The 15,708-nt window shown below is 39.6% G+C and overlaps 1 protein-coding gene across 13 annotated transcripts in view; it reads left to right on the top strand.

Moving 5' to 3' along the window:
* The window catches only part of LOC109635311 (stromal membrane-associated protein 1-like), a 94,728-nt gene that overhangs the window by 50,301 nt on the left and 28,719 nt on the right, over nucleotides 1-15,708 (top strand). For 8 of the 13 annotated variants that reach the window (XM_020096479.2, XM_069538304.1, XM_020096471.2 and 5 more), the window contains one exon: nucleotides 9,151-9,214. In XM_020096479.2, the coding sequence (XP_019952038.1) occupies nucleotides 9,151-9,214 (64 nt within the window). The remainder of the gene's footprint in view (nucleotides 1-9,150; nucleotides 9,215-15,708) is intronic. The other 5 variants (XM_069538307.1, XM_069538306.1, XM_069538305.1 and 2 more) reach the window with 1 other exon arrangement.

Here is a 15,708-nt window from a genome sequence, read left to right as displayed (position 1 = left end):
TTTTTTACCGTTAGCTCTGATGGTGCATTCAGTACATGGACGTTGTTGTAGTAATTTGCATCAACAGCAAAAATGGCCTAGGAGCAGATGAGGAACATGAGGTGGCTTCTTATACTAACGGCACAATGTAGAAACAAAAGACTGTTTCTTTCTGTCTTTGAGTTGAATAAAATATCATGGAGGTGAATCAAACTATTGTAGAACAACTACCAGCTTTGATTGCCTCTGTTAGAGTCCTCCTTGTCAGCGGCATTGTCTGCAGCTATCTGTCTCATGCCTCCCTCAATCATCCTCATGTTTATTCTCATTCTCCTCTCCGTCCTCTCCCTGTTGTGTTTGTCCTCTGCATTTCTCCCTACCGCGCCCCTACCCTCGCTCTCCCCGCTAACCAATTTGCAGCCCCTCATCTCCTGCTCGTCCCCTTCCACAATATTTGTTTTCCTCTCTCTCTTTTTTTAGTGGTGTCTGCTCTTTGTTTGTTCCATCACCTCGCTCTGCCTCTCCTCTGAGAATAAGACGCTTGTTTCATCTGCCTCTCGTACGTGTGAAGGACAGTGGAACGCTGTGTTGCGTAAGGCTGTTGATTACATTCTCAGTGGAGACTGTACAGTAGCAGCCTCTCTGCGAGGGGGCAGGAGCTGCAGGTGTGTGTGTGTGTGTGTGTGTGTGTGTGTTTTGTGGGTTCCAGGTGTTGTTTGTGCAGGGTAGGTGGTGACACATGCTCCCCTGAGTTAGAATGGTGTTTCTTTTTGAAGGCCGATACACACCAAAGTTCCTGTATAATATGATTTTTAAGTGTATTTTTATCAGGTTTTCTTTTTAGGTGCTTTACTTTGCAACAACAGTCCCCGTATTGGGAACATTACAAACATGATTAAAGTCCCAGTATGAACTATGCATGTTTGGAAAGTCCCAAATAAGAGTTAAGATCGAACAGTCATATGAGAAACATGGGGAAGTCTTTTGTCTTCAGACCAAAATGCTGTTCAGTGAACATACTCGAAAGATGATTCATGACCCTGCCAAACAAAGACAGGCTTCTTTCTCAGTGTCACAAACTGAGGACCAAATTCTTTCTCAGTGACACAAACTGAGGACCAAATTCTTTCTCAGTGTCACAAACTGAGGACCAAAATGTCACAATGTGACTGCTGCTATGACCCAAGACTTTGAACCAGCCAACTGGAAAACAACCTGAATCATGCCAAATACACTTCGAACTAAAACAAATCTAATATAAAGACAGTGGCCTAGATTTCTTTCTTTAACTATTACATTTTAGCTCATTGTTTCTCAGTGTAACATACTGTTTAAGCTTGATCTGTATTGTATGATCTTTGGGTTCATTCTTATAGATTTAAAGAATTGCATATTAAATGTCATATTCAAACAATACCCATGCAATTTTAAAAATACTAATAATACGAATAACACATGTTTGTACTCTTCATTCTCTGGGTGTGAGCTGTTTAAACAAAGAAAACAAGAGATAAATAATTTACTGAAATAAATAGAATGCTCTGATGTAGTCTGTGAGATCAAATCTGTCAGTTAGGTCAGCCCTTGATCTGATTTATCTTTGAACTCATATGATCAGAGCTTCACCTGACAAAGATGTGATTTTAGCTGTTATTTACAAGACAATATAACTAATGGGGTAAAATACACATTGCAAATAATCTACATACATTTAAATGTACATGTCTACATGCATCAAATGCACCCAGCCAATACAAGCACAACTACAGATGTGAATTTGGCAGGTTTTTAAAACAAACCACAGATATAGCAGATTTGATGAAAAGGTGAAGCTCCGAGATTAAGAGCTTCACCCTCAAAAGCCACAGTCGCCTCTAGAATTAACATGAGCAGAGAGAAAAGAGAAGAGGCCTGAACTAGATGAGCAGAGGACTGCCACTAGAATAAGAGTCCAACACTTCCACTAAATGAGAAGAGGTCGGATGCTTGCAGGGCCTTGTACATCATGAATGTTCAGGATAACTATAAATCTTAATGGAAGCCAGTGATTAGTGCAATAAACAGGGAGTTACAGTAATCCAAAGGAAAAGGATGCAGCTGTTTATTACACTGGCTTGAGTCCCTCGGGAGTGGCCATAGGATTGATTCCCACGTGCTCCTTATCCATTTCATACTTGCTGTCCACTGTCCTATCAATAAGATAAAGTTGAAAAAGGTGTTTAGTAGAAGTTCTGGTACCAGGGATACAAACAGTTTAATAGTCTGTTATTTACAGTGGCATGATGAGTTGAGTCAAAAGCAGATGACTGTAGAAAATGGTAAGCAGTGAGTTAGATGTCAAGGCAGTTATTGCTTAGTAGCAGATTTAAATGAAGGACACTTTTACTTTTGAGTGTGCACTCAGGTACATACGGGCTCATTAAGTCAGAAATATTGCTGGGAGCGACTCCATTTAATGCCTCGCTAGTGAAAATTACAATTCCATACGTAGGGTAGAGCATTATCTGCTCTTGGTTTGACTTAAAAGGTTTTCAACTTCATTTATTGGATTTTTTTCACCAAATGCTAAATGCAATAATCAAGATGATAAAAATGAAAGGCAGAAAAATACTTTCTTCAGAGTCAACTTTTGACAAAACTGATTTTGATATATCACACCCGATAAAACAAGACAGCCGGTGTATCTTTATCAGGGTTATACATGATGTTGCTGCTTGTATTAGTCATGTGACTTACAAATAGTATATTATAGCAAACTAGAACCACTATACTGTTAAAGGTTAAATTGGTATAGTGAAACTGAGCTGTCTTACAAACCTTTCACATCCACACATCATTTGCTCCTTACTCCATTTAGCTTCCTGAGCAGCAGCTTTCTGTTTTCTCTCGTCTCTAATGTTTGACTCGTTGTGCACGTGCTGAACGTGATAAAACACTACATGCAGTCGCGTAAATGCCAGACACACAAGCCGCTTCCTGCTTTCAAACCACTACTTATCGTCTCATCGAGCACTTTTTATAGCTGCATTATCTCATGCTTTGATGTAATTAGGATGCCACAGGTACCCGAGGGATCTGAGGTCCAGTTTCATGTACTTAATGAATATTTATATACAGCATCACCGATTCTGGGCGCTCGCTCGCTATCTTGATTAATTCTTTGCCTTGTGAGTCCCCTGGTGTTGGTTTTGTCAGCATAAATTAAAAAATATTTCAAAAAATATTTCAAATCCTTTTCTAACTTCATATGTTGAATATTTATCATGTGGAATTTCATCTGGAGATGCTGGAAACCCTAAACTATCAGCTGTGGTCGCGACCTTATAGAGTAAAAGGTCTTTCATGCTCTGATCTGAGCGTGGATGATTATTCTTGACCTTGGGATTTTGCCCTTTGAGTTGATGGAAGAACATCAATGTGCAGGGAGTGTGTGCTTTTCATCAGCAAATAGGACTGACTTCATCAATTTTGAAAGCTGCTCACTCTGACTTCGCCTGTCAGCCTTGCTACCTTAGCAAAACCTAGTAAGTTATCTTATGCAAACGCTGCCACGTACAGATGCTAATTTTGCTTTGGTCTGATGTTAGGCTGCTACAATGTGTTTCATATTTAAAGCCTTTTAACAGCACAAACAGCATGGTTGTCTCCATTTTTGGTGACTTTCAAACACATTCAATTGAATAGCTGCTCTTGGAATGAATCTGTTCTATCCAGAAATCTCCTTCTATCAGTGGAACGCATATCTTGAAATCCTTTTTTTTAATTCACAAGTCAACTAAACTACATGGTTATACCACCATTGTACTTTACTATATTTTTTATAGTTTATTACTTGACAAAATGATATGTACTTTATTTGTATTCTTTTTCTCCTTCAACTTATTCTAAAATTTGTATACAGATGTATCATTTCATTTTTTTTACCTCTTGTAATCTCAATTATTTTTAAACTGTGCTATTTGATTTAAAAGAGATTTTGTCATCTTGTCTCTGTGTTGTTTTTTTATGTCTACATACATCAGCTTGAATCTACCTCTGTGTATGAAATGCACTCTATAAATAAAACTACCTCGCCTATTGTTAGGCCCAAGGAAGTGAAGTGTTGACTTTGGCGAAATTTGGAAACACAGGTGGTCTGTGACTCATCAACTCAAGTGACATTATCAACAGCGTCTTCATGACCACAGTAATGACAGGTGATTCTCCAGTTTGGGGTTATTTCATACTGAGTGGAGCTTCACTGAACTTTGAATAAAGAGGTGAACATCTCTTTGTGCAGCAGCTGTGGTTCAGCCATGGGGGGGCTGTGGACTCCAGCAGACGGTCTGTATTTGCTTTTACAATTCCAGAACGAAAGCTGCAACCAGAATAACCACAGGCCAAGTCAAACCGTCCATTCTGAAGAGACATGTTGAGAACTGACACTGCACGAGCTAATGCTAATTTAATAACTGCTGTGGTAACGCAAATGATCGTTTATCAAGACAACAGGTTGCCATGGAGGGTTGATGGGCAAGTACTTAATTTGTCACTGTCACTCGTCTCCTAGCATCTGCTGTTGAGTACATGAGGGAGGAACTTAAAGGAGCCTCTGCCCCCGCTCAGACATTCAGTGTAACAGCCGTCAGCTGATGGCTGTTTTCTACTGTGTATTTGACAAAAATCTAATTTGACAGCTGTCATCAGAGGGTTTGGTTTGCTCGGTGGCTTTCATTCAAACTGGCATTTCTGTCTTTGCCAAAGACTGTTCACATGATGGTGGTGGAGAGGTTGGTTATTGATTGCTCGCCTCCTTTCCAATTCCTCTGTGTTTCTCTCGAAACACAACGGACTCTGACAGCCAATCACAGTCTGTCACTGGCCATATGTCAGCCTCATCACTTGGTGACATCCTGGATAACTAATTACGAGGGAGAACCAGAACTAGTTATTTAGCAGTGAAACTCAACTCGTCTGTCCGTTTTCAGACTTATTTTTCCAGCATGTCGACGTAAATCCCTCCGAACATATTGAAGCTCGTCGTGCACAGTGGCATTTATAGTTTCCTTGTTACTTAATTCTGTGTCTCAGCAGCTGTGTGGGTTGCTATGTAATCTCAATTGTGTCTCCACACTGCACGTGTCCTGAAATGTCGAAAATCAAGCATAGCAGTGTTTTTCTCTTGTAGCATTTTCCCTGCCAATAGTCTTACTGGAGTTATGGGCGTCAGGTTAAGGTTTGACCAGTTATTTTGTTTCTGTTGTTGTGTCCAAGACACTAGGCACTGAACTTATATAAACTGGCTGTTGGCCATAATGGGACAGATCCACATTAAATAGAATTTCTCCACCAATAACTTTGTTATTGTTGTGTACACTGCACTGTAATATTTGGCAGTAAAACTGAAACTGATTTTCTTTAAGATCTTGGAGTGAAGAAATACACAAAAGTGATAGTAAATCATTATTGATGATTAGTCCAACATCAGCAACATCAATGCTAAAATAAGACTCAGCAATATAAGAATACATCAGATATAGTTGATTTATGAGGACAATTACTTTTTGCACAGGAATCACCAGTAAAACTTGCAGTGAAAGCCAACTTTTTAAAACTCTCCTTTTGTTTTATACTGGTTCAGCAACTTTTGTGGGTTTAATAAAGTTTCAGTGTAAATCCTGGATCAGAGAACCGTATGCTCTGAAAAGATTCAGTTTGAAGCAGACTGCTGTGAAATGCTGTTAAAAACAAATGCACTCATTCAGTCATGGCAAATCATTCACATCCTTTAATTCCATCACCTCATGTTACCTTACATAATAATTTCAATGAATTCCACATAAGGACTTATATAGATTATAGGTATTGGATATGACCCAGCAGATACCCTTAGTTGAGGTATTCTGTTATTGGTGTCAGAAGAGAAAACTGGATAGCGCATCCTTTTCATTATTTTTCTTGTAATTAGCTTAAAATGTTATCAAGACTGTTCGAGAATGTTACACACAGAGCAGAAGAATTTAATAATCATGCACGTTTTAATGGAGCAGAGTCTTCTTCAAAGATCTGACCCTTTCCGTTCAGCAAAGCAAACTGGACAATAATTTGCTATAAATGATCAATTATTTGGCGTAAGCAGCTATAAATGATATAATTGTATCCTACTAAGTTGTTTTTTTGACCTTTTTCTTATCATAACCCTATTTTTTATCTTTGCTGTCATTCGCTATGATTCCTTAAGTTGGACCTATCATGTTCATTTTCAGTTGTAGTTGTGCTAGGGGACTCTTATTATTATTATTCACAGTTCTAAAAAAGTTCCTGTAGCACATCCCCTCAGTGCAGCCTCTGACAGAAAATCAGGCTCGAGCTCAGGTCTTCATTAGAGGCCTCCTTCAAAGCCTGCTTTCATCTGATTGGCTGATCACAGAATCCGACAGAGGGGCAACACATCCTGTGATTTTGAGCACCACCTCTTACCGGTGTGAAGATTCTGAAAGCAAATTGTAAAACTAAGCAGCTGGTGACACCGTCCATGTTGGAGCCTGAATCTGAGAGAGAACATCACAAACCTCTGCTTGAACAAAGATTACAAATCAAACTGTGTTCGGTAAATATTATATCCCAAACCTATCGTGAGAGATCATGATATCATACCATATACGCTATTGTTTCTAATACAATTTTATTCTGTTGTCAAAGACGTAGTATGCCTGCATTGTTGTTTTTTGTATGCAGGAGTTCATGTCTATTCTACACCTCAGGTAAATTGCACTGGTGAATGACTGAATAAAGACATATGTCACATATCAGCTTGTCATGTAAGAAAAAAAAAGACATTCAGTGCAGACTGATGACTGAGCTTTTGTCTCATAGGGATTACATTTACATATATTATACATATATATGACAAAAATCTAAAGTATAATAGTCCTCTCTTTTATTTATTTCCCTGCACTTTACTGTTGGTCAACTTGAAGGCACAACAAACACCAACCTTCTGCTGCAGTACACAGACCTCTGTCCTCGTGCGATTCACACTGCTGCTGTTCAAGCTTTGCTGCAGTCTCCACACACATCAATTCGGAGCCAATGCATTGTTGATTAGGTGTGGACACGGTAATTGTTTTCATTGCTTTGGATTGGAACGACATTGAATCTAATGTGGCCCATCGATCTTTTGTCGGGGGGAAATTGGGTTTGTTACCAGCGTTGTAGATCTCTCATGGCCCACGTGCTAACCTTTTATACTCTCTCTCCCTCACCACATTTTTCCCTCTAACATCTATCTATTCCCATCCTCCCCTCTTCATACGCCTGCCTCATTCTGGTACCCATTGTCTTTTAATCTCTCCCTGTTTCTCTTCCTATCTGTCTTTCAATTTGTTTTTTTTCCTTCCCACACTGGCTCTTTTTCATTCTACTCTCCTCTTCGCAGTCAATTTAAAAACTCAATTTGAATGATTGCTTATTATAAACAGTATTACCAGGGAGGTACACCACTGACAAACAACTGAGAGGTGTAACCAGCTTGTCTTTGGTATTTTTACTCAATATATGACTTAAAAAAGTGATTATCTGTTATGTCATCCACAGATTTTCTGTCTGTTGGCTAATTGATTTAATGTAAGGAATGAATTTGGTTGAGGTCCTCTTTTTCTACTGCTTGTTATTTCCAGGACTCCAGAAACCTTCCTCAAATATGTGTTTAGTCTGGAAAAACATTTCTTTCTTTCTATTTTGTAGTATTGGAACATATTTCCTGCCAATTGCAAGTTGAGGCATACCTTCTAAAATACAGAATGAGGATCTTTGTAAAATCTTTGTGTTATGTTTGCAGAAAATGCAAGTCCTTAGAACATTTCAAAAGATTTACCTTTTTTTATGAAAGCTGCACTAATGTTTATTGTGTATTAACTAAAAAACTATGTGTTTTGAAAGGTGGCTCATAGTAACAAACACACAACTTCCTTGTTTTTTTTTCAATTTAGTGTTGCAGCTTTCATTAACTACAAACACAACAGCAGCATTAAATGCTCTGATGTACTCATTGATTATCTGCACAGCACCAAAGAGCAATACAATAAGCATGAGCCAGTTATTTAAGGTGTTGGAGATTGTATTCATAGAGTGGGCAGAAACATTACTGGACATAAATGCTAATTGTCTCCTGGTTTGCATTCACCATAACAAATTAATAAAGTGATAATACTGCATATATGTGTTGTGTTTACAGCCAAGAAAAACTTTATATCTCCTTACCATCAGTATTTATTTTCATCGAGCCGGTCTCCTACCCCTGCCTTTTGGTTAGTGCGCTCTTATGCTTCTTGGCACATAACCACGTCAGACTGTCATTCAGTGGGGTTGTATAAATCCATCAGCAGGAATGTGTTTCAGTCAGAGAGAAGATCTTCACCCATCAGGGACCCTTGGCCATCAAAACAGTACATCTCATGACTAGTGGTCCAAAACTCAACAGGTCAAAAATCTGAATAAACAATAAAACACCTACTTTTATGTCTTAGGTGTCTCATCAGTTTTTTCAGGGGGGCACTTACAAGATATGAGACAATAACTCACCATGATCAGTGACATCCATAATTGGTTTACAGACTGAACACTATGGCTCTGTTGTGCGACCTCCTGGCTCTTCCACGTGCACACATGGATGTACATGAATGTAGAGAGAACACACCTCCCTATGCTTTCATGAGCCTTCATGGTAAGTGAGGGAGGGAGAGCAGCTAAAAGACCCCTGCACAGAACAGAGCAGCATCAATGACATCTCATGACACTGATTCGGTCAGATTCAGTATAAAAAGGAGGCGTTGGGGTAGAGATGGGTTGCAAAGTGGCTTGGAAGAGTAGGAAGCTAAAGCAGCTTAGATACGAGCGAAGAGCTTTGTTGAATACATAGGAGGGGTTCAGCTGATGTGTGCTGGTTTAGAGATCTGCTGCTGTCACCTTACATTGTGGCTGAGCTTGACTTTGTAGCCTGCCTGAACACTTTCTGTTAAATATGCTCTTCTATTAAAGGTCAATATTGAATTGTAATGTCCACATTGTAATTGACTGGTCTAATACTTACACATAATTGCAAGTTTAGAGCTCCCAGACGTCAGCCAGAGCAAATGGGACATCACGACTAACTATTTCTGTTCTTTGTCTCTTTGTCTTTGTGCCTCTCAGCAGACAGAGTGCAGAGCCAGTCCTAAGAAAAGCACAGAGCCAGCTGTGGACCTGCTGGGCCTGGGTAAGACATGATCACTCCTCTACCAAACACCTAAATAATAATCCTCTGGCAATAGAGCAACTCATCATGATAGTTTGCCTAATCAGATACAGTGACAGGAAAATGTTTACTGGAACTGTCTGGTTTGTAACTCTGGTCTTCATCTATTGCACTTCAGTCTGCCCTGGGAGAGGGATCCCTCTCTTGTGGCTCTCTCTGAAGTTTCTACGTTTTTTCCCCGTTAATAGTTTTTGTGTGGTAGTTGTTCCTGACTCTTGTTGAGGGATAAGGACAGAGGATGTCACACCTTGTTAATGTAGGACAAGTTGTGATACATATTCGTAAATATGGGCTATACAAATACAATTTGATTGATTGATTGATCCAAATCACAAGTGTAGACAAACCCAATGTGCTTTAACACAAACAATGATAATAATTAGCATTTTCATTAAAGACGACCATAAAGCATTGAAGAAAAAAAATATAAAAGGAATGAAACTCTCAGTAAGTAGCTGAGCCTCATTTGGCAGCAAAAACTTCAAATAACCGTCTCGTATCTGTAGATCAGAGCTGCTCAGTGTTCAGGAGGAATTTTGGATCATTCTTCCCACAGAGTGGCTTCAGCTCACACGTGTTCTCAGGGTGTGAAGGACTCTCTGAAGTTCACTCCACAGAATCTCTCTTGGGTTAAGGTCTGAGCTCTGACCGGCCCTGACTCCTAAAGTTGGATTTTTTTTGTTTGACATCACTTTGTAGCAGATTTACTTTGAGGTGTAGCATCGTGGTCCTGCTGAATCCCCCAGCTTCCTCTGAGATTCAGCTGACAGATGACCCCCTGACATTATCATGGAAGGTACCTTGTTAAAGTTGGGACTATGTTTTGAACTGTGCAGCCCTAGAGGCAACAGAACAGCCCCAATTCACAATGCTCCCTCCACTATACCTTACCTTTGTGTGTGTGAAAATTCCCTCATTATCTGCTCACCACTGTGCCAGTGGATGGGTGGGGGAAGTGTTTGAGGCCACAAAATACTTTTGGAATCTCAGGGGTAAAAAGAGTTGCAGCCGAAGTGACCTTTTCTACAGACGTAATAAAATAGAAAAATACATAGAGTAACATGCCTCCATACTGCTCGTGTGGTGTCTGATATCCTCCTCAGAGGGGCGTTGATGTTGTTACGGACACACTGGAAAACTGCAAACAGAAACCCGGATGGAAATGTTGAAGTTTCCATGTCGATTATGAATGTCGGGGATACAGACACTTGGATGACACCACACAAGCAGCATGAAGGCATGTTAGGTTTTTTTTACTTCTGAAGAAGAGGTCCCACATACTTCATTTGGCTGCAACACTGTTTAACCCTGAGAATCCAAAAGTGTTTTGTGAACTTTGTGAACTGGTGAGTGGACATTTTTCAGTGAACTATCCCTTTAACTACCTCCAATGAGTCTTAATCTGTCATTTTTACTTGAGTAAAAGTACAAATGAATAGACAAAATGTACTCAAGCAAAAGTTGAACTACCACATTAACTTTTCTACTTGAGTCTAAGTAAGTGAGTACTTGAAGTATTAAAAGTACGTGTTATTGATTGATTAAGAAGTTCAGTGTTATTAGATGTTATAACATTTCTAGAATGATAGTAGAGCATTTGCAGGTTATGTAAACACTTCTTACCTTTAGGACCATTTGATTTTGAATATCAGTCAATCTTATAATAAAATACATTACCAGACCAACATTTTACACCCTGAACCAAACTTTCTTGAAATAATGATTAATTTATTTGGAATAATCAATTGCAATAAATGTGGATATTCATAGAGCAACCAAGGGAAATCTGTACAAAACCAAAATGAAACAAACAAATCTCGTGGCTGATGAAAACATTGTGGACTTAATGACATGAGTGAGCCATCACTTGAGCAGCTGCCTGGAAATGCAGCCAGAGAAAAACTCCAATCAAAGGCTGGCAAGCTGTTGTATGAGAAAAGTGTCTGTCTCACTTTAAATTACACATTCACCAAAATTTAGATGTCCTAATTTTCCACGAGCACTGAAACGCATGCATGCAGTTCTGTATGTAGCTGGAAACTCCACAAACAAATGTAAAACCAGTCGATCAATGCACACACATTTAACAATCTCTGAGAAAACACAATGGGACGCTTTTCAAAAGCAAGGCAAAACTGTCCCCTCTTGGAAGTTAGAGATCTAACTATACGAATTTTATATTTATCCATGTTCTGATAAAATATTTCCATATGTGTTCCAATTGCTTGGTATTTGAAAGCGCCCTGGAAAATGCAGTTTATGACTCCCTCAAATTATGCACAAATCATTGTAATCATCCTCTTCTTCAATTTGTGAAATAATACCCATTTGTGACCATTTCTGTCCATATGTTTTGACCGCTTGCTCTCCTTCACCACAGGAGAGCAAGGGTGTGAATGTGAAAAAAGGAACTGTCACCAACTAATGTTAATTTCAGGAGCAATGTAATGAATGATCAATAATAGCATGGCATTCAGAGTGTATACCTCCAAGGCCCAACAGTCCCCTTAAATTCAATCAAGTCTATAGCCACATTAAGTTATCTCAACTACACACTGGTGGCAGTGGCAGGTTTCTACCTCTATTTGTTACCATTAAGCAGTTGAGAAAATCTAACCCTCTAATTTAAATCTGCTAGATGTGGCTCTGTACTGAAATGCACACCCTCATAGACATCAGTCCCATAAATGAGGGTTAGAATCTCCACTCTGTAACACAACTGCAGCATCACAAGTGATTCTGTGGTGGCAAGAAATCCAGCAGAGTGACACATCCTCTCTTTCAGCTGAATTCTCCTGGCTCATTCATATCCATACTGAAGCTTATAAACAGGGTTTATGAACTAGGAGTAAGACGTAATTCATTTTGATCAACTGCCTTGTGAAAACAAGGTATCATAAATTAAATACCACACAGCAGTTATCCAGACTGTTAGATACATAAATCAACATTTAGTAAGAATTAGTATTGATCAGTCTAGTTATTGGTATTGGCAAGTACCCAATAATAAAGGACTGATTGGGATTGGGGCCAAAAGACTTGATTGGGACATTTCTCCAAGCAACTCATGCAGGAGCCCTGCAGAACCTTATCATGGAAACAAATGTTATGTTTGAAATGGGACGCTGCCACAAATTACAATCTGCATGTAAAATGTTAAATGGTCTGAATTTATTTATTTTAGACTTGATGACGACTCAGAGTGCAAAGTTGAACAGTTTTGCCATTCACACATTCACACAGTTAATCTATGGGCATCACTATTTTTACGAGAACGGCACACGGCAATTTTGGGTTCAGTATCTTGCCCAAGGATACTTTGGAATACAGAATGGGGAAGACTGGGATTGAATTGCTGATCCTCTGGTCAGTGGACGATCAGTTCGACCCACTGATCCACAGCCACGTAAATTCCACCTGCCTGTTTTAATGTGATTCATCTTTGACCAACTAAATCATGAGACTCTCCAGTGATTTACTTCTCATTCAGTGGAATACTTGTTTTATTTATGTAACTACATAACTACTACACAAGAGTGGAAGGGCAATAACAGAGTTTAATGACAGTGGATTTGATTAGACAATGAATAATTTACAATTTGTGACAAGCTGTCGGTAACTTGCAGCCGGGGCCAGCACTGTGTCTGGCCTCGGCTGCTTTATGCCAAAGCATGCAAGTGAAAAATCAAAATCCAGGCCTGATAATTACTTGTGTCTGCATTTACCGCCTGTGTTTTAATAACATCTGCCTCACTCCGTACAAAGTTATGTTGTATCTATTATGGCACAAAAACGTACACCTCAGTGTTCCAGTACAGTGGCTGCAATAACTGAAAACCATCTTATGTGACATAACCACTGGCAGGATTATTATTCATATTAGTTGAACAAAAGTGTCAATTACCAAGCTGTCAGTTTAGACACAGAACATGTTCTTTATCTCCTGCACACATGACATTTGTGCAGCAAAAAAACTGGAAGGATTGAACGCACCAGAGATATGACATTCAACAAAGGTCACAAGCTGGATTCAAAACTGTGACATTTTGAGAACATGGCATGCGTCTTGGCCGACTGCGACCTCCAGGAAATGTTGCCCCATTCTGCCTGACGCCCTCAATCCTGAACACCACAGCGCAGAGTAAGGGCTGGCCCAGGGTTTCACCATAAATTTGTAATATGAATTCCCCATGTTTCCCCAACACAAGGCTGTATTGTATCAGACAACAGCTGAGGCGGGGCTGCCAAAAAGAAGAAAGAGCCGGTGGATATAGAATTGATCAAAAATTCCTGACCGCAGCATGAGAGTGAGTGAGGGTGGATGCCCTGCTATAAATAACCAATGTATGCACCTTGCAGCTGTGTCTAGTGGATGGGATTTCACACATAATCAATAAGTCAAATAGGTGGCGGTATGCCCTCAGCACTCAAAAACCCCTTCATCTATCCTGCCACGATTTACTGTTACTTTACTCAGCAGCTGTCAAAAGAGACACTTTCTCTCCGTGCTTCTGTGTTCCTGTTCAGTTTGATTCACTTTAACAGGCTGCACTAGAATTAATGTGAAAAATGTTTGTTTTCCCCATCGGGGCTTTTTCCGCCTCACGTTTGTAAAAAAATAAATAAAATCAGGCTAAAATAAGCTTTTCATTTAAGATCTAATATCTTAAAGAAAGCTTCTCTTTGCCTCATAAAAACACATTTTATTTATTTGCCTCAGGTCGAGCTGGATGATTTCTGTGTCCCGTGAGGATAAAAAGCGTCTCAGAAATGTTCCCTCCTGCCAAAAATAGATCTATTCAGGAGCGAGTGAATCAATTTCAAAAACTTTTATTGATGGAGCGCCCTGTTTGTTGTCCGTCCGTCTCACTCACAGCTCAGTCCTCTCCTGTAATGGCTCTGATATGGTGCTGAATTTACTTCCTTCACATTGTCCCCTCAAGTGTTACTGGGGCAACAGTGTTCACAGTGATTCTTGGAAGCAGCATAATATTTTCTCAACAATAACACAGGAGGAGAGAATGCTTCTGGCTTCTCTACTCCAGAGAGAAGAGAAAGAGGGTAATATGAGAGGTCCTACAAAACAATGATCATCAAAAATGTCCACTATGTTGACTAAACGTGGAAATAAAGGTTTTCATTGTGGTGCGTGATGCTCAACCATAGCAGATACACACTGCAGTACATTTTAGTGTTGGAAAAACACCTCTTTTGACACAAGCATTGATCCGATTTGTGTGGGAGTTAAGTTCTGAAGTAGGGAGGTCATGGTTTTTTGGCTCTCATCTGTGTCCTGTCTGTCACCTTAAAGACACATCTGCCAATGAGAAAAAGGTAGAAAGTAGTTGAGACTAATTGCAAAAATCATTATAAACACAGCAGCAGATGATATGCATGATTAAATATGTTTATTAAATATCTGGGACGTCAAAGTAACAGACTAAGCTCTTTATTTCTTTGATTAGTTCTTTCAGTCTGTTTGATCCACACTCTTTAGATCTGTAACTGACATCAGTGTCGTTTTGCACTTAAACACACTGCCTATCGTTGGAGCCCAAATGACGTGCATTTCTTAGCACCGGCTGCTCTCAATAGTGAAACCAGTAGCAGTAATTTGTATCGCCATGCTTGTGTGCTCTCACACATGCATATCTGTCCCGGCACAGTTCAATCAAAAATACAGACCAATATGTAAAAATCATAGTTTTACTGTAAAAATAAAACATCCAGAGGAAGAAGCTACTCAAGCTTTATCTTTCTTCATTTTGTCAGACACCTTAATGATCATAACATATTGGGTTGTGTGAAGGACACTTATTTTCACTGTCTTGTTAGCAGAACGTCTTTATTACCCACAGTTAAAATCACTATTGTAAATTCATTCAGGTGTCTAACATGAAAAAAGAAAAGTGTCAGTAAGAGGATATAAATTGTGAGTATGGCTGTATTAGAACATGGTGTATGAAGGAGACAGAGGTTTAACCGGCTGAGATTTAGTGCAGACTGAGAAGAGGCTAAGCACAGTAACCAGACTTCTCCCTGACCCTCCTTACAATGTGTTGGCTGTGAAGCAGGCTGGTTCTGTTGTGACTAAAATAGACGACTGACAAACCTTATAGATGCAGCCATTTAACGTTAATCATAAGAGGAAATATGAAAAAGAAGAAATTAAGCTTAATTTCTCTTGTGACTGGGACTCAAACCAGGCACCTGCTGCTTGAGCCACGTGTCCTTAGCGTTCGCAGCGTAATCATTCAACTTTAAGGTCATCCCCAATCTCTTGTGAGTGGCTTTTAAAAATAACCAGCTAAGAGTGGACTCGCTATAAACATAGCTGCATTAACCTTAAAGGGAGAAAATTGTCCCCCCCGTTGCCCCCCCTAGGGAACACCCACCACCTCAGGTTCTCAGTAGCCCACATTGTTTATGTGCCCTGTCGTTGCCAAATTGTTCCA

This window comes from Paralichthys olivaceus, chromosome 14 (genome assembly GCF_024713975.1).
Source record: "Paralichthys olivaceus isolate ysfri-2021 chromosome 14, ASM2471397v2, whole genome shotgun sequence".
Classification (NCBI taxonomy): Eukaryota; Metazoa; Chordata; class Actinopteri; order Pleuronectiformes; family Paralichthyidae; genus Paralichthys; species Paralichthys olivaceus.
This window is presented reverse-complemented; position numbering and strand designations above follow the sequence as displayed.